This window comes from Biomphalaria glabrata, chromosome 16 (genome assembly GCF_947242115.1).
Source record: "Biomphalaria glabrata chromosome 16, xgBioGlab47.1, whole genome shotgun sequence".
Lineage (NCBI taxonomy): Eukaryota > Metazoa > Mollusca > Gastropoda > Planorbidae > Biomphalaria > Biomphalaria glabrata.
Window position 1 is genome coordinate 6,841,817 of NC_074726.1, and position 24,601 is coordinate 6,866,417.

The following is a 24,601-nucleotide window of genomic DNA, read 5'->3' on the forward strand; positions in this document are numbered from 1 at the left end:
CAGGCAGACATCAGATTCAGATTCCCACTATGAACTAACTGAAACTAAGCACGGCGCGAGATGTAAACACAGCAACCACGTTGAGTTATGGACATCTGGAGTAAAAAAAACCTAATAATATGCAATGTTAGTTGAGTCTAGTTGAGAGTTAAATATTATACTTTCCAATTCGGTTGGCTCGGTGATTTAACACCCAGGACCAATAAACGAAACTTTTCAATTATAATACGTATAGATTATGGACATCTTGATTAGTTAATAATGCAGACTGCCAGATGTCATTTACGTGTAATAAGAATATGCCTGTTTATTGTCAGATATCATTTCTTTTTACAGAAATGACAGTGCGATAACCTTAAGAATATTATCATAAGAATAATATCAGGTTTAAACGGGGCCTTTTTTTTTATATGACAGTTATGTTTAGTTAATTAAATAAAGGTAACATTTAGCTCGCCTTACCATTAGGAGTTTAATAATCCAAGAACACCTGGACTGCTAAACACACACACACTTTTCGTGCCGATTGAACACAGCAAGGGTTACACTATTGGATCAACTCGTACACTTTCTTTTTTTTTAATTGGAAAGGTGGTCCAAGTGTAACTTTTATGAAATCTTTGACGAACACAGAATGTCGCCGGCGATGTTTTGAGTGTGTGTACGACTCGCCCTATCACCTGGTCGGATCGAAGTAGTACGAGCGAAAACAGAAAAGGAGGAGTGGGGGGGGGGGGATATCGAAGATTGGTCTTGCAGTGTGTGTAAGGACAGGCCAGATAGCGAAACAAACTTGCCGCTGTCTGCTAAAGTGGGACAAGGTTAAGGTAACCGGTTGTCCCGTTAGCGCAGGTGGGTGGCTTGAAATAAAAACGGACATTCAACGGATGTCGGGGGCTCGGTACAGATAATATCCCGACCCCCCCCCCTCCCTTCTGACTTTATCTAGACTACACTGTAGATCCCTTTACCTTTAAAAGACGCCAACAGCACTTGTCGCTGTGCTGTTGTCGCCGTTGAAGCGACCGAAGATGCGAGACGTAGATACAGACCTAACGAAGGTGCTTCATGTAGCGTATCTTGTCTAGCTGAAGCAGCCACCTTATCGCATTATCGATAACATCAATACTATTTTTTAAAAATTAAAATACAAATCAAATATAAAAACAAAATATAATAAAATACTCAGAAAGACATAACGATATAGGCACATTCCTCGTTCCATATGCTAGGACAAATTTGTACAAAATGCTCCTTCTTCCCTAGTGCTATTAGAGCATTTAATATGCATGACTAAATGCATGACGCGTAGGACGTAATCATCTTCTTTTTTTAAGTAACGTCTGTATTATATAAGATAAGATAAGAAATTGAGTTTATATCCAACAGACATGCCCCCTTTCCCAAACATACAAGAGGCGCCCACATTATTAACACTTGCGATGAACTAATTACTTAAAAGTCAATATAGCCAACAGCCATAGAATTATTGCCATTGAACGAGACTGCAACAGAGAAAAATTAGCAGGAAGTATCCATTGAAGCATGACCAGGGAGCTGTGGGCTTACGGACACCTGGCTAATCAAAGTTTGAACCGGTTGTCCATCTTGCATACTCCACCTGTACCTTGCTCAGCGCTGACCTTAACATCTTAAAATGTTACATATTATTCATACTAATTACTATTCTTTTACAAGGCTCGAAAAATAACCAGCGTGAGTATACATGTACGAAATCAGTAGCTAATTGCAGACTTCACTGACATCTTAAAACGTCAAGCAGTAGTTACACATTTTACTTAGGCATTAGATCTAGTTAGACGATCGGTGGCGATTAGCTTCCGAACTGGGGGGGTCCCGAGATCGAATCCTGCTGAAAACTGGGATTTTTAATTTCGAGCTTAATGGGTGCCTAACATTCGTTGAGAAAAGTAAAGGCGATTGTGCTGGCCACAACACACCCTCGTTAACCATGGGCCACAAAAAAAAACAACAACAGATGACCTTTACATCATCTGCCCAATAGATTGCAAGGTCTGAAAGGGGAAACTTTTAGATCTTGATATATCAAGTAAGTTACCAACATTTAGTGGATTTAATACTAAAACATTTAGCCCAGAGCTGGTAAACTGTTACCTACGGACAATTTTTCAAAATATTAATTCTCAAGGAAGAATATGTTTCAAACACTTTGTTTCAATCTAATAGTAGGCCTAGAGGTTTAATTGTTAGTGATTTTTCACACCGGAGTCACAAGGGAGACCTATAACGTTTGGCCTCGGCTCAAGGCGCGTTGAAAACAGGTTACGATATAGAAAAAGATATATGCATGTAAAAGATAGTTCTGTGTTATTTTAAGCAACATAAAACTCAATGGTAAAGAATATGAAATGGGGAGTTTGTTTCACGCAAATTCGAAGGCACCCTCCGTGTGTCCGTTTTTTAGTAACCAATGCAGATCATAGGGTTGATCTTTATATTTTTTAATAAGACTTAAGCATTTCAGTAGCCCTTTACGGTTTTTTTTTTTTTTAAATCAAATAAGACTTCTTCAGTGACGTATATTCCTGCAGTACAAAATATCTGTCCCACAGTCTTAAGTGTTGACAAGAACGTAGTGTTTAATTGTTGTTGTGTTTGTAAGTGTTTCAGATTTGTTTCGGTGTTCTTTGAACCTTTCAACAATGCATCAAGTTTGCTTTGATGTCGCCTGCCTGAATATGATCAGCTGCGTTTGTTTGTTATAAAGACCTAATAGTACTATTGTGTCTGCTATGTTACACGAACTACCAATGGAAACCTGTGTCAATGTAAGTGCAGACAATGTGAATACTCTTTTGTTTTGAAAATGAATAACACATCTTTGGGCTATTAGTAGAAGCTGATATACCTTACACTATATTTCTAGCTTTTCTCTAAACATATTGGTTATTTTAACCAACAAAAAACAAAAAAAAAAAAAAAAAAGACTATATATAATTGTTACAAAATAAAAAATTATTTTCTCTTGTTTCGCTTTGCAAACTATTCACAGTAAACATATTATATAAGACTTTTAAGTCTTGAAATAGTGTATCTATAAAAAATAAATGGCTTTCATATTTACTTCTAAAAACAAAAGGGGTTCGCATTCAGGGAAGCCTAGGTGGATGGTACACAACTGTTAGCAAGCTGCAGATTATAACTGCTATGAAGCGTGTGAGTGTTTCCAATGTTTCCAAGGTGATTATGAAGAAAGGGAGTGTTTCTTTTTCATTTTGAGAGAGAGCATTCATTTAACGTTAGTCTTGTAGAATAATGTAGGTTAAGCTGCACTGCCGTAAGCTGTGGTAAGTATCCCAGATGACTGCAGGATGCCAGTGTGTAAAGACGTGTTTTGTTAGTGAGTTACAGTTGTTTAAAATATAAGTTTATTTCGTTTCAGCCTCAAGTTAAATTTGTCTATATTGTAAAGTAAAAAATTAAAGTTTTTATTTTTTTACTTTTAGACGGATGAACAGATTACACAAAAAAAAAGAAGCTAATAGTGGCATTCCCATTGGTAGGGACTGCTAAAAAAATGGTATCCTCTTTATAAAACAAAATAAATATACATATGAATATAAAAAGTAGAGCAAGCACTTGACATTGTGGTAGATCTTGGGAAGGGGTGGTAAACAGGGTCTAGACATATGAGAAACTATTTGTCCATAAAAGGAAGAAGTAGTAGATAAATCATTAGGAAAGGAAGTGAGTGAATGAGTGAGAAACAGAGAGAAAAACAGAGAGAGAGAGAGAAACAGAGAGAGAGAGAGAGAGAGAGAATGGTGGAGATGAAAGGAAATACCAGAGTAAGAAGAAATGGGGTGAAAAAGAGTGATGGAGAAAGAGAAGGGGAGAAAGAGAATGTATGGAGAAAGACTTCTTACCTTTCACTGTTAGTGGCTCTATTGATCCTTGACTTCTTTTTCAGCCTCTTCTGAGGCTCGTCCAGAAGCTCCCCAGCACTGCTTTCTCCTTCCCCTTCAGAGGCACTTGTGCTGAGTCTGGCATCTGTGTCTTCTGGGACCTTGAGAGTATCCTTCTCACCAGTTGCCTGCTCTGAAAGGGAGTCTTGAACCGGTGCCTTTGACGATATGGTCTTCACTTCATCTTCTTTCTCCAAGGAGCTTCGGCCAGTACTCCGGGGTGGGGATGATGCACCAGAAGATTTTGATGTGGACGTTTTAGAAGATGATCCCTGATGTCCCGTTCCTGAGATTGAAAGGGTAAGGTCAACGTGGATATGTGAGTTGGCGTCATCTAAAATGTCTTCAACGCTTGATGCATGGGGCTTGTGCAAGGCACTTTTAAGTTCTGGTGTTGATGCCGACTCCTCAGCGTGACCTTCTTCACCCTCAGAAGTCTGCCCTCTGTGCCTAAGAGCACTTTTCAGGGCTCCTGAGCCTGTGGCCAAGGAATCAGAATCACTGCTTCCTCTTCTCATGGCACTGGTGAGGTGAGGGACATTCTCGTGGGAAGGCGTCTTGAGAATGCTCCTGATTTCATGATCACCAGGTTGAGGCGATGGTTCTCGTTTGAGAATACTGTAAGGCTGTGAGTTTGACCTTGACCTAGGCTTAAGGTGACTCTCCTCCTCATCGCTTTCATCGTGTTTGAGGATGCTCTTGAGATCCTCATTAGAATCTATGGAGGGAATGTCCTCGGATTTCGCCTTTTTGAGAATTCCCCTAGGCTCAGAGGAGGAGGTGTGATTGTCCCATGGGCTTTTCAGAATGCTGTGAACCTCAGGTTCAGATGGCACTTTGACTGGCTCTGATCGTAAAATGCTTTTGATCTCATGAAGCTCTTTGGTGGATGCACTCTTATCTTTCATGATACCTGCAACAAAATCCCCCACAAGAATGCATAAGTGCTTTTTTATTGACATTTCTATTGGGTATTTCAACAAAGTAAAGTAAGTCAAGTTCCCCTTTCAGACCCTTAGGTCTTTAGGGCAGCTAATGTTAAGGTCATCAGTTTCTTAGGCTAACAACCAACTGCCGCTAGTTTCCCCAACTTAAGTCAGATACCCATTAGAGTTCGGTGGACTCAGGGGCGCCCTGAAAATTCCGAAATTTAAAATCCGAGTCTTCACCAAGATTCGAACCCTTGACCTCCCGGTTTGGAAACCAATAGCTTGACCACACCCAACCACCGCGCCCCCTAGTTTAACAAAGATATTGCATACAAATGTAGATATTTCTTTTTTAGTTGACTAAGAACAGTATTCTTAAGAGGATATAGTATGCTAAGTGTTGTGCGCATCTAAACACAGTAGCATCGCTAATAGACTTTGCACTGTTTCCCTGTTTTTACTTAAGAAATGTATTCTCTTCTTTAGCCTTGTAACTGTAACCTGTCTTTTAGCAACTTTGTGGACATTTACCCACGCCACTGTTTCCCGTTGATGGTAAGTTTATATATTTATATACAACCTAAGATGGTTGTTCTCATGTCTGTGCTGTTCGATTTGCAGTTATTCCTTCAATATTCTTTTAATACAGCGGCGAGGGTTAGGGTGATTTGTCTGTATTAATTTAGGGGACCAGCTTGGGCCTGTTTTAGAGCCAGCTGAGAGACTGTATCTAGATCAAGTTGTGATTGTATCGCTCACTGCAGAAGCCAAGAGAGTTGCCTAATGATGATGTGCATGTTATCTAAGGTGCAAGGGATAAGTCAGTGGCGTATCTAGGAATTTGACATCAACTGGGGGCCAGGGGCCTGACCTCTTTGGGGGCCCCTGCATTTTGTGTAATATTTAATTCTTAATGTAAAAACACTCATTTGGGTGCACTCCTCAAATGGTGGCCAGGGAGGATGTTCAAATTCTCCTAGCTACGCCCGTAGGATAAGATACTTCTTTAGTGCTTATGTTTAAACAACTGAATGGGTATTGATTGATCTTATCTTATATATTACAGACATTACTTCACAAAAGAAGATAATTACATCCTAAGCTTTTCATATGTCAGTCTAGTCATTCATGGTAATCAATGACTTAAACTCTGCTAAGTTGTTGGTTTTCCTGGCTGGTTACTTCATTTTGTATATTTCAGTTTTATTGTTTTATTGATTGATTATAACCTATGCCAGTATCATGCTATTATAAATATACATTAAAAATTAAATATTTGTAATGCTAACATTATCCTTTCGGTTTTATTTATATAAATGTAATGTTCGAGGGAAAGGTTTCGAAAAGCTGTCAGGACCCAGGCCTAGACCGGTGTAATTATTCACAAGCTGTTTTTAACTAAGCATAAACAAACATTTTATTCACATGCATGTTACGTAGCCGGTACATGCAATCAATGAAGATGCACCATTAGTTGTTAGAAATTACGCCCTACAATGTTAACAGTTACTTTAGAATATTTAGACATTATCTTCGGAAAGAAAGAATCGCTAATGCTCTGTCACAAAGCTCAAGGAAAAGTAGCTTACGAGGGGGTTGGTAAAAAAATATTAGTAGTAGGAATATGTTGTTTCCTTTCGCTCAAAATGAATTAAGCGAAACTTTAAAAAACTTTTTAAAACATGTCGCTACCTCTTCTGTCATGCCTTTCCTCCTCTGCCACTTCAGGTTTCTTATCTGCAGCATCATCCAGTGTAACGGATGCCCTCCGTGAGGAAGGCTGTGAGAGGCTGGTGTTTGACCCTGACCTTGATATAGACCGCAAGGAGCTCTGGGAAAGGAACATCTCAGCATGCTGTGCCATGAGCTCCCTTTGATCCTTCAGGGGCAGTCCCTGTCACAAACATACAATATAGAAGTATAATGTTAATAATAGCGCCATGTTTTATTTATTAAGGGACATAACCTTGTTAAATATTACAATAATAACTATTATTCTTGGTTACTTCCCATTTCCTACACTCACCTTTAGCATCTCGGGATCCGGTGGTTTCACCAGGCTCATGGCCAGTGGCGATATCCTCGAGTAAGCCGCGGCCTGTTCTACTTCCTCTGACGTCACCGGCTAGAAATATAAAAGGGGGATTGGAGGGGTAGGCAATTATGTTTTTTTTTTTTTTGTAAATTTAATATCAATAAATATCTATGCTACTTCTCGTGTCAAACTCTAAAGTCTATAGAAAACATTGTCTACTAAAGAATGAAGCTTGCAGGGAAAGTTTCAATCCCAAATTTTTTGGGAAGGAAGAAATGTATTAGGTGGGGGGAGGGAGTAATAGGGATCGAATCCAAATGTACAAGTAAATAATCCTAGGGATCGAATCCAAATGTACAAGTAAATAATCCTAGGGATTGAATCCAAATGTACAAGTAAATAATCCTAGGGATCGAATCCAAATGTACAAGTAAATAATCCTAAATTCAAACCACCAACAAGTATGCATATATCCTTTGCTAAGCACAAACACATTTGTTTCATCCATAAATAACAGATACTTATGATCTAATCCAATCGAAAGAAAAAATATGTTAGTAAAAAGAAGTAGGATGATAATAATGATGATGATAATAATGATAAACAAAGAAGGCAAGTGGGTAGGGCATAATGGATGTAGTGGGGCAAAACGATTTTGGAAAGGGGGGCAGATCTAATTTAAAATCATCATCATTGTAGTCAAACTGAATTTCTATATTTGTTTGATCCAAATAAATTATTTTATCTCATCTCTTATCTAATATATATATATATATATATATATATATATATATATATATATATATATATATATATATATATATATATTAGATATATATATTATATATATATAAGAAAGACTTCGGTTGCGTTAAAAAGTATCTATCCAACAGTATAAATGACTTGTATAATATCATCATAATCTAGTGGAGAGCCATTGGAATGCCCGACTCTGTCTCTCTCTCTCTATCTTGAGAGACGCCAAATGCCCGGTTACGCTGTTACTAAATGACCAAAAAAAAAGTGTACTTTGTTTATAACAAGAGCATACAAACCTGGAGCTGTCAGAGTTTAACTGCAGTAACCCACACAATCTTCAGTAACCTGTTTGGTAGGCTACAGAACAGTTTAAACTCCAACAGGACGCAAAGTAAAGCTGTAGTTGACGACTATCCACAGTGAATGTAAGGGGGTCTGCTAGTATATGTGTTCGGTTTTATACCGAGATAGATCTTTAGGTTGTCAGCGCTATACCCGACACCAGCTGTGCCAAAAAAAGACACAAGCGTTGCCTACGTATGTAAAAGGCCTGGGTAAGTAAGTCACGGTGAAGTCAGTGACGTGAAACGTACAGACTAAGTGGACCGGAGCCATTCTATTGACAAAAGAAAAATATAGACGAATAGAGAGAGAGGGAGAGAGAGAGATAGAGGAAGAGAGACAAAGGTAAAGAGAGAGGAAGAAAGAGAGAGAGAAAGAAAGAGGCACCGAGAGAGGGGGGAAGAAAGAGAGAAGAAAAAGGTAAAAAGAGAGAGGAAGAGAGAAAGAAAGAGGTAAAGAGAGAGAGAGAGAGAGGAAGAAAGAGAAAGAGAAAAAGAGAGGGGAAAAAAGAGGAAGAAAGAGAAAGAGGAGAAGAGAGAAAAAGAGAGGTAAAGGAAAGAGAGAGGGGCAGAGGAGGGCGAGGATGTGAGAGAGGGGGAAAGAGAGGGAGGAAGCGAGATAGAAAGAAAGAGTGAGGAAGAGGAAGTGTTATTGTGTATCCACTGAATGTGATGGCTACACGAAACAAAGGCGACCAGTCCAGCCGAAAGTGATACAACTGGGGATATATTTATACAGTGTTCCCCCCGGGGGATAATGGTCTAAGCTATTGACTTTCCGCAAGGCCTAAAACGTTGAGCCCTTTGTTAGTGTAAGCCTCAACCAAACAAAGACTTAACTCTATTTATGGTTTAAGCCGCATATAGCTCTTGGTACTATAAAACTAATTATTGCATTGAGTACCAACGTCACTTAAGGGTGAAGGAGAGCATTCGTGTTCATGTTGCATTTTTCAATCTAAGACACGATTCTATTGGTTCCCCCCAAAAAAAAAAACACAAATGATCAGATCATTAGACTAGAGCTTGACATATCTTACTGTTTTATTTTTTTTTTTAAATCAAATCAAAGGGAAAGAAACGCTCGATTTCAGCCATTTCTCTAAATACCGCAAAATTTATTTCAAACAAAATTAAGTAATTACCCACTTATTAATTAATTAGTTAGTTTATTTTTTTTTACTATTGCTTATTAATGACAAAAAATAATTGCGCCAAGTTTCAGCTTGATCATAGAATGAAAAGTGGGTGAAATAACGTGTAAAAATATCCTTCCTTCAAGACAGACAGACAGACGGAGTGAGTTAATACAAGATTTGTAATGATATAAAGTGAAATAGCCAATCGCACCATCCCCGCATATCCCAAATGATATTGTTGTACGAACAAATACTTGTATGACATTAGATCTAGTTCCAGGACAGGGGAGTGGTTCAACTCAGAGCTACGCCCTTGTCACTTTCTCTAATCTGCAAAGTCAATCTTAACTTGAGAGAGAGAGAGAGAGAGAGAGAGAAAGAGAGAGAGAAGAGAGAGAGAGAGAAAGAGAGAGAGAGAAAGAGATCGAAGAAGAACAAAAAGAAGAAAGAGAGAGAGACAAAGACTGTATAAGCTTACTCTATAGGTCTGCGGGATTTAAAAAAAAAACGTATGTCAACATACGATTTGGATATACATTTTTATTATCTGCTAAAGCTGAACTCCTTAAAAAAAAAATCGTATTCTATTTTTAGTATGTCAAGTGGGATAACTTTTACCAGCAGTGACAGTTACTGTTATTACACAGTAGGACCTATGTCTAGTCTAGCTTATAAATGTCTGCACCAAAGTTCAGGGATGTAGTAGAAAGTGTGAGTTTCACAAAGATCCCTAACTATCATCGAGAGTAATAAGTTTTGTTAAAGCAAGGGCGATAACACATTCAAGTAATTTTCAATTCAATAGTGTGCTTCTCCATTAAATTCCATTTTGCTCTTTTTAAAAATTTCGTATACATTATTAGATTATTATTTTTTTAGTTTTATTTTAGTTTTATTTTAGTTTTATTTTAGTATTCGCTTGTGAAGAAGGACCTCTTGAGTGTTTGGCATTGTTAAATTTGGCATTTATTCAGGAGAGACAAATAGTTATTTCCCCTGTAATCTACTGGCATAGTCTTAAATTTTTAACCATAACATTTCCACGTGTTAATAAGGCTAAATAACGATTATGTTAATAACATAGGTATCTCTTGTCTAACTTCCATATATTTGCGATTTCAACTGAAACCTATATGTCTCATATAACATATTATTGGATAGAAAGAGACTCGAACGCTGAGCAACAGGCTCTGAGCAATAGGCTCTATCACCCTTAATAATTTTAAAAGAAAGGAAGTAAACAGTGTCACCCACACACACGATCATACAAAGACACAGCGTACAATATGGCTGCCTTGTCTTGTGGACTGTCCTCTCGATGTACCCGGGTTCAAACCCGGCCCGCCGTCATCACTCTCAGTGACTCGCATGGGAGATAACAATGCCATTTAAAAAAAAAAAAAAACTGTTTAAAGATGAGTTACCCAAGTTGGTCAGGTGTGAATTCAATATCTTTTTCATAACTAGGTAAGATGCAAAATTAGCGGGTTAGCGCACGCACTTCAATGTACCGTATTTTCGCGCATGTACCCCACACACACGCCTATATCCCGCACAAATTACAAAGTAAGTGTAAGCAGAATCGTACAACCCGCAGTCTTATATACCCCGCATGTGCAACGGGAGACTTGCCGTAGACTTGTGACAATTGATAACTGGTAAGCCAAAGATTCTCTGCTCCATCGGAACTATATGAATTTTTAAAGTTTATAATGATGTGCTTATAAAGCTTACCAATGAACATTTCACAACCACAAGACGAACTCTATGAGGCATAAAGACCCACCGGTATGTCCTTAGTTTCCGTTATATTATGTTTATGAGTTAAATAAATTTTGTAAACCCCCGCACCCTTGTATACCCCGCACAGCTGCCATTACTTTGTAAAAACCTGTATAACCAGCGGGTCATATGCGCGAAAATAGGATAAAGACACACTAAATCCACCATCGCTTTAGCTCAAAAGCATTTTTAAGAAAGCAAAAGTTTAACTTGCAATGATAGAAACATTACCCACAATGCCTGAAATACCCCTCCCCCTAATAAGTCTGATTTCCCTTTCTTACACGTTTGCAAATATTGGACACTGCAGAACTAGAGGGGATGATCCGAGCGATACAATTTGAGATGCTACAGAAAGATCCTAGGTATCACAAACACCGCATCGCAGACGAAGAGATTAGAGACAGGTTGAGTTCGGCGATCGGACCCCGCGATGATCTGCTAACTACAGTTTTAAAAAAAAAATCACAAACAAAAACTGTATGTCTATAATACAAATGACCTCAGGGCAGGCAAAAAGCCTTATAAAGGGAACAGTACCAGGAAAAAGAAGAAGAGGCAGACAGAGAAAGCGATGGGATGACAGCATAAAAGCATGGACGGGCCTGTAAGAGATTCTATCAAAGGCAAAAGACAGAGAGGAATGGAGAAAGACGGTCAAAACATCTTGTATAGCGCCCCAACGGTCTAAAAAACTAAGAAATAGATGCTTCCCCCCCCCCCCAAAAAAAAACAAAAAACCGCTATATTTTATTTTGAACATGAGAAGGGGGAGTAAGGTCGATCTCTACAAGACAGGAGGGTGGAACATGGTATGGCGCTAAGGGGAGGGGTGGTATGCGGTACTGACATCTACATCGATGTGGTTGGTACTAGCACCAACATCTAAGTGAAGTGCTTTCAGAAGCCCTTCCTATGTAAGAGTCAATGGTTGACATACATGGAGAGTCAATGGTTGACACATCGGTTCACCGCTAACTGGTTCAGCCACACATACACACACACTTGGCTTACAAAATTGGAACTCACAAGAACCGCGTGACAATGTCCCTCCCATGGCGATGTCTCAACCCAGAAAAAGAAAGACACGAAAAAACTGCTTCGAGAGTCCAGAACTGTCTTACCTGTGTGCTAAACCTGGAGGGCTGCTTCCTCCCACGCCTCTTTACGGGAGCCTCGACTTTCGGTGGCGGCTGCTGCTCCTTGTCCTTCAGCTGGGAGAACAGTTTGACCTTCTCCGACAAACTCAACCTGCGAAATGACCAAATAAATAAATAAAACAGACTGTGTTGTACAGAATTGTATGGAAAACAACGAAGGCTATGTCTTGATGGAAAACAACGAAGGCTATGTCTTGATGGAAAACAACGAAGGCTATGTCTTGATGGAAAACAACGAAGGCTATGTCTTGATGGAAAACAACGAAGGCTACGTCTTGATGGAAAACAACGAAGGCTATGTCTTGATGGAAAACTCACAACAAATGCTGCCTGTAATGTCACCCTGTTTCAATCTGGAGCCTAACACGCAAAGGCTGCAGTCTACAGGATCTTTGCTATCTGAAGCTGAACATCAAGGGGCGGGTAAACGAGGAGGGAATCATTCAGAGAATAAAGTCCACTAGAATAAACTTACAGTTCATAGGCCAGAACTATTCAGTTCATAGGCCAGAACTATTGAGTTCATAGGCCAGAACTATTTAGTTCATAGGCCAGAACTATCCTGGTTCTGTTGAGCCCCAGACGTAACACTATAAAACTATACACAACGTTGTGATACATCGATATAAAGATACATCGTTGTTGGGAATCATAAACGCTTGGTTACAAAAGTCAGAGCTGAATATAGACCACAGGGAGAGAGAACGTTATCTCGTGAGACTGGACCGAGATCTCTGTTGACATTATGGTTCAAATCAAACATTGGCAATGATTAATTTGTTGAACACCTTGTTACACTTTAAAGTAAGATTATATCTCTCTATCGCTCTCCCCCACCTCGCTATCTTCCTTTTTCTCGATCTGTCTTTCGATCTTTCTTCCTTCGTTGACCCATCAATCTTCCTTTTTCTCTCTCCTTCTCTCTTTCTCCGCTTTCTTTAATTCTCTTTTTTCCTCTCAATCCCAGAAACTCTATTTCTCTAGCTCTCTTTCTCTCCCTCTCTTCCTTTCAGGCTGTCTCTCTGTACATCTCTCTTATCTTTCATACTCTCTATCTGAATACGCGTGATTTAGTGTGTGTACGTAAATGTGTGTTTATGTGATACAAATACTAGATACTTTTAGCCATTATTCGTCAAACTGCTGCCTGTAAAAGCACTAGATTTAACACATTTCTGGGTCTACGATAAAGGAATCATGGCCTTCCAATGTAATATCATTAATGTTTTGATTATTACCCGAAGGTCAAAGTTCAACATCTTTAGCCTACACAAAAATATTCACTCTTCCTTTTTTTTCCCCACGTGATCTTTGCGAACAATCGTAAAAACCAAAAAATCATCCCACCGAAAAACAAAACAAACCTACTCTCTCGACCCAAGCTTTCAACGCCACTGCATCTACATTCCAAATTGTATTATCTATAAAATTGCAACTCTGGAAGACTAATCTGATACGTAAACACACGTCCACGGTTACATTGTTTACATAGTTCCAGTTCTAGACGGTATAAAAAGAAGTGAGAGAAAGGGAGAGAATAAGGACAGCAGACGATCTCAGCTTTCAATTCTTTCTGATTTCAACTTTCCCCTTTGATCCAGTTTAAGTTTCCCTATAACTAGTCCAAGTCAGAGGTGTTCTACTGTACATGTTTAGGAGAAGAAACAAAGGGAAGCAACCAATGTTATGTATGATTGAAGACACACATTATATCAGGTCTGTATTGCCTCCCTTACGAGTCTCATTTCATGACTTCGTGTATCATGTACACACATACATCTGAAATACAGACATACATCTAACATACACACATACATCTGACATACACACATACATCTAACATACACACATACATCTGACATACAGACATACATCTAACATACACACATACATCTAACATACACACATACATCTGACATTCACACATACATCTGATCCAGATTTTCGTATTTGCCTATCAGCTCAGCCTCCAGTTTCGACCCCACTACATATATTCGCTTGTTTTCAAGCAGACATTAAGGACCTTATAATTCTTATAACGCTACAGTTACGGGTTAAGGTGCAGGAGGGCATGGTACCATAAAAGTGTCCACATACAACTGACTACGGCGATACAACAAACACTTCGTTAACCCTTGACAAACTAGAAGCAACACGGGGAATTAGATGTATTCCAACTTCGAATGTAGAGAGTTAAATTGAATTTATGACCAGACAACGCGAGTGATAATAGTGAGAGAACCGAACAGTGAACAAGTGTGTCTCGACCAAAGGGGCGTGTCCTCTAGGGAATACACACACAAAAGTTGACAAATCGGCGCCATTTTTAGTTTAGTTTGCAATTTACAAAATAAGAAAAGTATTTTAAAAAATAATAAAAAAAAAACAAATCTTTTATTAGCATAGTTGTAACAATAAGTTTGGATCAGTCATGAAATAAAATTTGTGATCAAATCTAGGCCAGTGTTTCCCAAGCTGTGTGTTCGCGAGGCCTGACTAGGTGTTCCCCGAACTACTGGAATTAATCTCTCTACAAAAATATGAATGTGTTTCGCTAAATACTCAGAATGTGTGAAGTGTTCCTTTAGAGAAAAAGTTTGGAACACACAGAGCTAGACTAGCACTAATAAATCTGTGCGATTAGAAATCTTTTTTACCAATTGTTTTTGTTAGCGCAATTTCATACTGTTAGCTTTCTCAATACGCTATGATCCTATCACTTGTCTGGAACAGTCGGGAATGGGGTGGAGGCAGAGAAATAAAAAGGGGGTATCTGGTTTAATGTGTTAGACACCTTATTTATATAGGTTAGTTATTTTAGTTATTTAGCGACGCACCATAGTAGACGCATATTGAACGGGACTAGTGACGTTTGGGATATGTTGGGTTAGAGACCGGAAAATCAGTTAGCGATAGAACATTCCAGGGTAACGACGTGTTTAGTGACAGAGACTTCTACTGTGGCCCTTTTATCATAATAAATACATGTTGAATAGTTCATCAGAGTCGACTACATCTCTTCACTAGTTAAAATCGATGTGCCAGTTCTTGTTTGTATTGTTGTGCAACTACACGTAATACACCCGGACAATTACACCCAAACGATTGCAGAGTAATTGGTTGACTTCAAGACAGCCTGAACTAGCAACATCACAGTGGCGACCCCGAACCTCGAAGCCGGACCCTGATGAAGACGAACATCGAACCGGACCTCGAAGCAGAACGTTTACTCAGGTGAGGGTCGTGCACTCGAAGTTATAAGATTTCATCGGAGTACGGCTGAACACAGCAGCATCGCAGAGTGACTTTGTTCTAGATCTACATGCAGTCGTCGCCTGTTTGATCGCACGTTCAACGAGCCGTTAACTCAGGGTGACCTTCGTCAGGACAGTAATCATCGCAACGTCTGGTCTGCTTAACCAGTATATTATCAAAGCCTGATCTTCATATGCTGAATCGACCTACAACCAGAGAAACCGTTCGTTCATAACGGGTGAGAGATCGTTAGTGAACCTGTTGGACATATTTTTTTCTTCGTCGTAGGAGCCACATTGAGTATCAAGTTTTACCTCGTCAGTTTCGAGAAGGACAGTTTGCCCGCTGTCAGAAGTATTGTGAGTACTACAAGTTTGGTAGCTAACTAAATCGAAATCGCTCTGTCGTCGTACCCTTGGAGGGATTCTTGTAGAGCAGTTTGCTCATTGAACCGGTTGCTTGCCACGTTTATAACGGTCACTGTGTTTAACCTTTGGAAGGTTAGTGAAGTAATCTTTATCAGTACTGAACATTGATATATCTAGTATTCGTCGGTCTAGACCATATCTAGACTTGTTAGCAGTGAAGTTGTGGAAACAGCTACATCCACTTAATTTCGTTGAAAACCGTTAATCGTCTAACGGAACGTCGTCGGAGGTGACCTTGGTTTCACCTAGTCTACATTGGACAGTTGGTCTAGTGAAGCAGAGTACAACAGCAAACTTCGTCGTACTACCAGAGTAGCAGCAGAGGCAGTGAACTATTTTAGAGAACCGTTATTCGTCAGCCCAGATCAAGTCATCGTCAAGAAAGTCGTTATTCGTCAGCCCAGATCAAGTCATCGTCAAGAAAGTCGTTATTCGTCAGCCCAGATCAAGTCATCGTCAAGAAATTCGTTATTCGTCAGTCGTCCAGATCAAGTTGCCGTCAAGAGACTGTTATTTGTCAGTAGTCGTCTACACAAGTCAAGTCATCGCCAGAAGAACCGTTAACCTATTCGTCAGTAACTGTGTACACAAGGTCGTCGGAACTACACATACGCTCATCAACAGTCGTCGAAGAAACTGGAACATTTTGCTGTGGCATATCAGGACATCTGTGGCATTACGTGGGATACTGGTAGCACCGGAGAACAGAGTCAGAACTGGAAGAGAGGCAGTGGAATTTGTTGTGATCTAGCATATTCGGGAGTCCGAACAAAGGGATCTTTCTTATCAAAAGCTAAGTGCCATTTTTCTTATTAGTATATGTTTAGATTGCCCTTAGAAATAGATTTTGTCTAAATTTGGTACGTTAGCCTGAGTAAAATCAGGTGGTGCGCCTTAAAACCCGTCGGGGTAGAAGACGTAATTTAGATGAAAAGCTATATTATATATTTAGGATTGTAATTTGTTTTGTTTGTGTAAACGTCATATCCGTTGTTGCCTGGTTACTTCGTGACGTTATCATTGTGTGCCATATTGTCACATCCCAACCCATAGTGATAGTCTCATTTAATTATTTCATTTGTTTATATTATTTTAAATTATTTATTTTTATTAATTTAATTAGATCTGTATTTTTTTTTTTTTCACTTAATGATAGAAAGTGCGGGTAGGATTCTTTTACTGTGAATCAGACTAAAATAATTTTAGTTTGAGCGGTTAAAATCAATTATGATTTTGCCATGAGAATAATGCCGAAACTGGCTATGTAGTCAAACACTGTCGTCTGGCTAAATATAGATCTGCAAATTTTGTACATCTCTTTGGTACAATTTAATTATCTAGACTCTACTTTGAAATATTATTAAGTTGAAGATGAATGAAGGTAGTACATTCTAAATATATATATCTTGTTGAAGATATATTTGACATTTTATGAACGTATCTGTTTTATATGGTTAAATAGAACCATAATCTACTCTAGATCTAGACTCTAGACAGTCTTTGAATTTACTCTAAACACTTCACTGTGACTTCAGTCATACCAGATTTTAAAATTGATCATAGTTATTCATACTAGATCTAAAAGTCATAGTGCTCTTGATAACTATAGATCTAAATAGTATTATTATACATACTATAATATACTAGATTTAAATTTGTGTGTAATACTAGATCTAATATACAGATTTGAATATAACCATAATAACTCAGACTAGATTTATACATTTACTAAATCTATAGATAGAGACATACCATTTAAAATTTGTATAAAAGTGTGGAAAAACTTAAATATAAAATAAGTTTAAAGTATAGCCATAACTAATATAGGCCAAGTAAAAATATATATAAAATATAAAACACAATGGCTACATCATCATATGTGGACCTTAAGGAGGTTAAGGAAACAGCTATGCAGGATGGAAAGGCCATGGAGTTAAAAGGAAAGGACTTAGCAGCTTATGTACAGCAAGTGGTGAAGGAAGAAACGGAACGTCAAAGACAAGAGATAGAAAGACAAGAAGAACGTCAAAGACAAGAGATAGAGAGACAAGATAGGATCAGAAAGGAAGAATATGAGAAGCAAAAAGAGGACCGAGAACATGAAGCTAAAATGGAGAAGATGAGATTGGATGCAGCACAAGCCAGAGCCCAAACTGAACAAGGAAATAACACAAATAACTCAAATAATTATACCACTCAAAGAGACAACCCTAATTCGCAGACATGGCTAAAGAGAAAGATACAAAGTTTTGATGAACAGAAGGATGACATTGGTGATTTTCTGAAAAGATATGAGGCAAAAATGTCTACATTTAATATGCCTGAAGAAGAGTGGTCTGAAATACTGATAGACTTTGTTCATGGTCAAGCTCTAACAATATGCCAAAATCATGACCATCATATTGATGATAGCTATCAGGTTTTAAAAAGAGAATTATTAAATGCCTATGGTCATAATGCTACAACTTTTAGAAAGAAATACTTTGACAATATACCATCATTAGGAATAGAACCCCAAACTACCATTAATATGGAAAAGGATTTTTTCAATAAGTGGGTAAAATTAGAAAAAGTAACAAACTCTTATGAAGGATTAAAAAATTTTATTCTAGTGGACAACTTTGTAAATAAATGTGATCCTCAATTACAATCTTTTATTAGAGAAAGAAACCCAAAAACTATAGATGAAATAACAGAGATAATGAGAGTATACAAAAATGCATATCCAAATAAACCATTTTCTGATAGAGATAAGAGCAAAGTAGATTTAATAGGATACACCAAAGAAAATGTTGATAGAAGTAGAAATAGAAACAGATCAAATAGTGGAAATAGAAAATATAGTGAAATAACCTGTTTTAAATGTCAAGGAAAAGGTCATATAGCAGCTAACTGTAGAAGAGGGAATAGTAGATCTGGAAGTAGAAATAGATACAATGAACAAAATAACAGTAGATATAGGAGTAGAGATAGGAATGACAGGGGAAATTATAGAAATAGGAGTTACAGTAGGGAATACAAAAATAAAGGTACAGATAGGATATATTTCATGGAAGGAAATAGGAACAATTTTGCAGTGTACCCAGGGTTTGTAGATAGAATTCCGGTGGAATTAATCAGGGATTCAGGTTGTAACACTTTGGCAGTAAAAACTAAATTTGTCAAACCTCATTGGTATAAAGGGTTTACTAAGAAAGTAGAATTAGCAGATGGCACTGTAAGGGAATTTAAAGCTATAAGGGTGTACATTGAAACTCCATTTTTCACTGGTTATTGTGATGGCATTGCAATACCAGAAATGAGATATGATATGTTAGTAGGAAACATAAAAGGAGTTAAAGAATGTTCAAGAAAAGAATTAGAAGACTGGCAAAACAAATACAAAAACATAAGACAAGATCATGGAAACATAGAAACACAAAATATAACAAGTATGGTAATAACAAGATCAATGGATAAACAAGATGAGAAACAGGAAAATACAATAAATGTAATAAGTAAGGATGAAGAAAAAGAAACCAGTAATGTAATACAAATAGAAAATACAGATGTTAAGGAAAGTGAGATAGAAAATGAAACACAAAATAGTCTGGAAACACAAATATCTCAAAGTGAAAAAGAAACAACACCCACATTTGCATTAGAACAAATGAATGACAATATTATTGGGAAAATTTATTCAAGAATATCAGATAAAAACAATAATAATCCAATGGAGAAATTTTGTATAGAGAATAAAATATTGTTTAGACAAACAAGTAATGATAACAAGAAAATAAAACAACTTGTCTTACCACAGAAATATTGGAAAGATGTTTTAATCATGACACATGATAATAATTTAGCAGCACATAGGGGAGTAAAGAAATGTTATAGGAACTTGTCAAAACAAGTATTTTGGCCCAAAATGAAAGCAACAATCAACAAATACATAAACTCATGTGACATATGTCAAAAGAGATCTAACAAAAGCCTAGTGAATAAAGCACCTATTCAAGAAATGGATGAACCTACGGCACCATTTCAGAAAGTATCTATTGATTTAATAGGTCCTTTAATTCAAACTGAAAATAATAACAAATACATTCTAACAGTAATAGACATGTTTAGTAGATACCCAGAGGCAATCCCATTATCAAATACAAGTGCAGAAAATATCATTAATGCCATAACTCAAAAAGTAATTACAAGACATGGTATACCTAAAATTATATTGAGTGATCAGGGATCTCAGTTTAAGTCAGAACAATTTAAGAAATGGACTAAACAATACAATATACAGCACATATACTCTTCGGTTTACCACCCGGAGAGTAACGGTTTATGTGAACGATATGGTGGATCATTAAAAAGATCACTAACAAAGATAATTCAGAATAATCAGAACAAGTGGGATCATTACATTAACTATGTACTATTTGCTCATAGAAACAACATCCATGAAGCAACACAATTTTCACCATATGAAATAATACATGGAAGAAAACCCAGAGATGAATTAGATGTTTTTAAAGAAAATCTAATAGACAATGAGAATAAATTAAATAATGACAGTGAAACAACAATCACAACAGAATTGAAAGAAATATGGACTCAAGCATATAACAACAATAAGAAATATAAACAAAGTGCTCATGAGAATCTAAATAAGAAAAGACAATTGAAAACACTAGAAGTAGGAAACAACGTATTAATATTAATAAATGACCTGAAAAATAAAATTGGTAAACAATGGAAAGGTCCATTTAAGGTGATAAAACAAATTAGTGATGTCAATTATCAAATTGAAATAAATGGGAAAGTTAAAACATATCACATAAATAATTTGAAACTATATCATGATAGAGAAGATGAGTTGATACAAAACATTCAGGAGGAAATAGAAAATAAATTTTCAGAAAGAGAAGAATGCTTGATGATAATAACAAATGAAAATCATAATGAAAATGATATTAAGGAAATACCTGTAATAGAAACAAAAGAGAATCAAACTTGGCAAAAGATTAATCTTAATAATTTAACTAAGGAAAAGTCAAAAGATATAACTAAAATAATACAGGAATACAAAGAAATTTTTTCCAGCATACCAGGAAAAACTAATATTATTAAACATGACATTAAAGTAACAGACACAAAACCTATCAAGCTTAAGCCATATAGAATACCGCTACATTTACAAGACAAAGTAAAGAAAGAAATAGACAATTTACTAGAATCAGGTATAATTGAACCATCAACATCTCCTTATGCTTCACCAATTGTGATAGCCAAAAAGAAGAATGGAGATATAAGGTTATGTATTGATTATAGGAAACTTAACAACATCACAGAATTTGACCCATATCCAATGCCAAATATAGAGGATATTTTACATAAATTAAATGGAGCAAAATTTTTTACTAAATTAGATTTAACTAAAGGTTATTGGCAAATACCTTTAACAGAAAATGCAAAACCTTACACAGCATTTGTAACACCATATGGTATTTTTCAATGGAATTATATGAGTTTTGGATTAGTAAATGCACCTGCCACATTTAATAGAATGATGAACATGATAATTGGAAACAAAGAAAATGTTATTTGCTATTTAGATGACATATGTATTTTTAATAATAGTTGGGAGGAACATTTGGTAGATGTAAAAGAAGTATTCAAAATAATAAAAGAAAGTGGACTTACAATTCAAGCAGAAAAAGTAGAAATAGGATTGGAGGAAATAATTTTCTTAGGACATAAAATAAATAACAACATGATTAGCCCTATTGAAGATAACATAAAGAAAGTACTTAATATTGAAATACCTACAACAAAAAGACAAATTAAAAGTATATTGGGAATAGTAAATTATTACAGAAAGTTTATAAAAAACTTAGCAGAAATAGTGAATCCACTAAATGACTTACTTAAAAAAGGAAAACCTCAAAAAGTAGTTTGTAATGAGGAATGTGTGAAAGCTATTGACAGAATTAAAGATGTTTTTAGTCATGAACTAATATTAAGACTACCTGATAAAGACAAAATATTTTATGTCACAACTGATGCATCTGGTAATGCTATTGGTGGTTGTTTAATGCAGAACTATGATAACTTACATCCTATATTATATGTAAGTAGAAAATTGTCAGAGGCAGAGAAAAAATATAGTGTCATTGAAAGAGAAGCCTTAGCTGTAATATGGGTAATTACTAAGCTAGAGAGCTATTTAATAGGAAGGAAATTCATATTATTAACTGATCATAAACCTATTCAGTATATACAGCAAAAGAGCATGAAAAACAGTCGTGTTTATAGATGGTTCTTAGCACTACAGGAGTATAAATTTGAAGTGAAAGCTATTAGTGGAGCTGTGAATATTGTAGCTGATTTATTGTCTAGAATGACATTGAAGTGAAACAGTTTTGTAAATAAACTATGATTATATTGATTATGTAATATATATTAATATATTGACACCATTTATATGTTATGAAAAGGGAGATAAGTAAAGTTGATGTTAAGCATTTAAAAGTAAGTATGGATATTTTTTTTGTGTGAATCATTTCATATATCATTGACGAAAGTTAGTTCTATGGAAAAGGGTGAGTATAAAAGAAAAATGGACAAAAGCGTATAAAAGGGTGGTAAGAAAAAATGTATTGAATGTGTAAATAAAGTCTGTAATTGTTTTTTGAAATATTGTATTTTATCAGATTACTGCCAGTGAAGAACATTTGAGATGTGTAGGACATGCCCATAGGATGCCACATTTTCCTCTATGATGAACTGTATACCAATGAAGATGATTCTGGAATGTTATGAACTGTTATGAACATTGACATGAATATGAGGAACTGTCAAGATGAAGATGTCAAGATGAAGAGATCAAGATTTTATGTTTGTGGTCTTCCCCTTAAATTGAAAATGCCCTTGTAAGACTTGACAGTAGTGGAAAAATATTGACATATTTTTTTTTCAAGGGGGGGAGGAATCTGTTAGACACCTTATTTATATAGGTTAGTTATTTTAGTTATTTAGCGACGCACCATAGTAGACGCATATTGAACGGGACTAGTGACGTTTGGGATATGTTGGGTTAGAGACCGGAAAATCAGTTAGCGATAGAACATTCCAGGGTAACGACGTGTTTAGTGACAGAGACTTCTACTGTGGCCCTTTTATCATAATAAATACATGTTGAATAGTTCATCAGAGTCGACTACATCTCTTCACTAGTTAAAATCGATGTGCCAGTTCTTGTTTGTATTGTTGTGCAACTACACGTAATACACCCGGACAATTACACCCAAACGATTGCAGAGTAATTGGTTGACTTCAAGACAGCCTGAACTAGCAACATCACAAATGTTACGGTGGTCGCTTTTTAACTGCATTCATAGAAAAACAAGTTGAACGACCTCAATTCGAACACGAGGGCTCAAGCGTTCTCAGAGAAGTACAATTTCTTTCCCTTGTTCGATACCAATCAAAGCAATTAATTACCAATAGTTAATTAACTAATTGGTTAATTTAATTTAAAAAAATTTGCTTCTTTGTTTGTCAGGTAATAGAAATAATTGTTCAAAATTTCAGCTTGATCTGAGATTAGGTGTGGGAGAAATAACGTGTACAAACTTTTTACCAGACAAAGTGAGCTGATATAAGCTTTGTAAAAAAAAAAAAACAACCTTTAGTTTGCAAGATGATAGATTTTATTTTTTTTGCGCACCAATTCAAATTAACACGCCGGCCAAAACTTGGCTACAACAGACAAATACAGAAGTCCAGAATACTGACGAAATTGTAAGTAAAACTTCCTTTTAGATTAGTCGCTTATACGTTCGGAATGTAAAGGTCCAGGTTAACTTACATAAGTTACTATAATGGTATAATGGGGAACTCATTTATTAACATGTTAGTATTTTGGTAAAGTAGTCCTAAATTAATACATTTTTTAGTGCTTCTGTTTCACACGTCTTGTTGTACTTACAGCGCACCCAAACCAAAAAGACATAAAAATGATTAAAAGCTAGATTCGTTCCTGGCACACGTGACCCAATTACTCGTGACATAGTGCAGTGTGCCTGAGACCAACATCAGTAAAGGAAAGAGAGAGAGAGGGGGGGGGAGGAGAAAGAGAAATGGGGAAGTTGGAGAAAGAGGGAGGAGAGAGAGATCGAGAGAGGGAGAAAGAAGACACAGTGAGAAAGAGAGGGAGAAAAGGAGAAAGAGATAGAGAGAAAAAAGATATAAACATAATCATGAGTAGGAAAAAAAACATTATGGGTGGAGCTAGATTGGAATACGTTTAAAACAGCTCATTAAATGTGTTGTTGTTTTAAGGTCAACATTTCTAAGTAGAGTTCTTATTTATTTCCCTCTAGTAGTCAGTAGCAAAGGCGTCGGTATATGGCACACAGACAGCTTTTTAAACAGAGACACATCACAGAGACAGAGACACTTAGAAATAAGGCGAACCGACAGGAAAAAGACAGCCACATTGACAGAGACACATTAACAGCCATATAGAGACACATTAACAGCCATATAGAGACGCATTGACAGAACTACACTGACAGCCACATAGACAGAGACACATTGACTTGTACATTTAAATAGGCAAATAGAGAGAGGCACATTGACTGAGACACATTGACAAGAGTCGTAATGACAGAGTCTCATTGGCACAGACCTCATAGACAGAAACGCATAGACAGAGACACACTGACACATGGAGTCACAATGACAGACACATTGAAAAATAGACACAGGTAATGATACATTGACAAAGACACACTGACAGACACACAGACTGACAAAAAGACGAAGACACAAAGACAGAGACAT

At 36.8% G+C, this 24,601-nt stretch overlaps 1 protein-coding gene and 1 long non-coding RNA gene across 6 annotated transcripts in view; one reads left to right on the forward strand and one right to left on the reverse strand.

Annotated features, from left to right (window-relative positions):
• The window catches only part of LOC106073011 (supervillin-like), a 204,336-nt gene that overhangs the window by 42,083 nt on the left and 137,652 nt on the right, over positions 1–24,601 (reverse strand). For all 5 annotated transcript variants that reach the window (XM_056013385.1, XM_056013384.1, XM_056013386.1 and 2 more), the window contains 4 exons: positions 12,057–12,183; positions 6,903–7,001; positions 6,569–6,770; positions 3,909–4,860 (listed from right to left, as the gene is read on the reverse strand). In XM_056013385.1, coding sequence (XP_055869360.1) covers positions 3,909–4,860; positions 6,569–6,770; positions 6,903–7,001; positions 12,057–12,183 — 1,380 coding nt within the window. The remainder of the gene's footprint in view (positions 1–3,908; positions 4,861–6,568; positions 6,771–6,902; positions 7,002–12,056; positions 12,184–24,601) is intronic.
• On the forward strand, positions 14,639–22,961 carry LOC129923250 (uncharacterized). The gene is made up of 2 exons (XR_008775163.1): positions 14,639–17,156; positions 22,468–22,961. It is a non-coding gene; the product is annotated as an uncharacterized LOC129923250 (long non-coding RNA).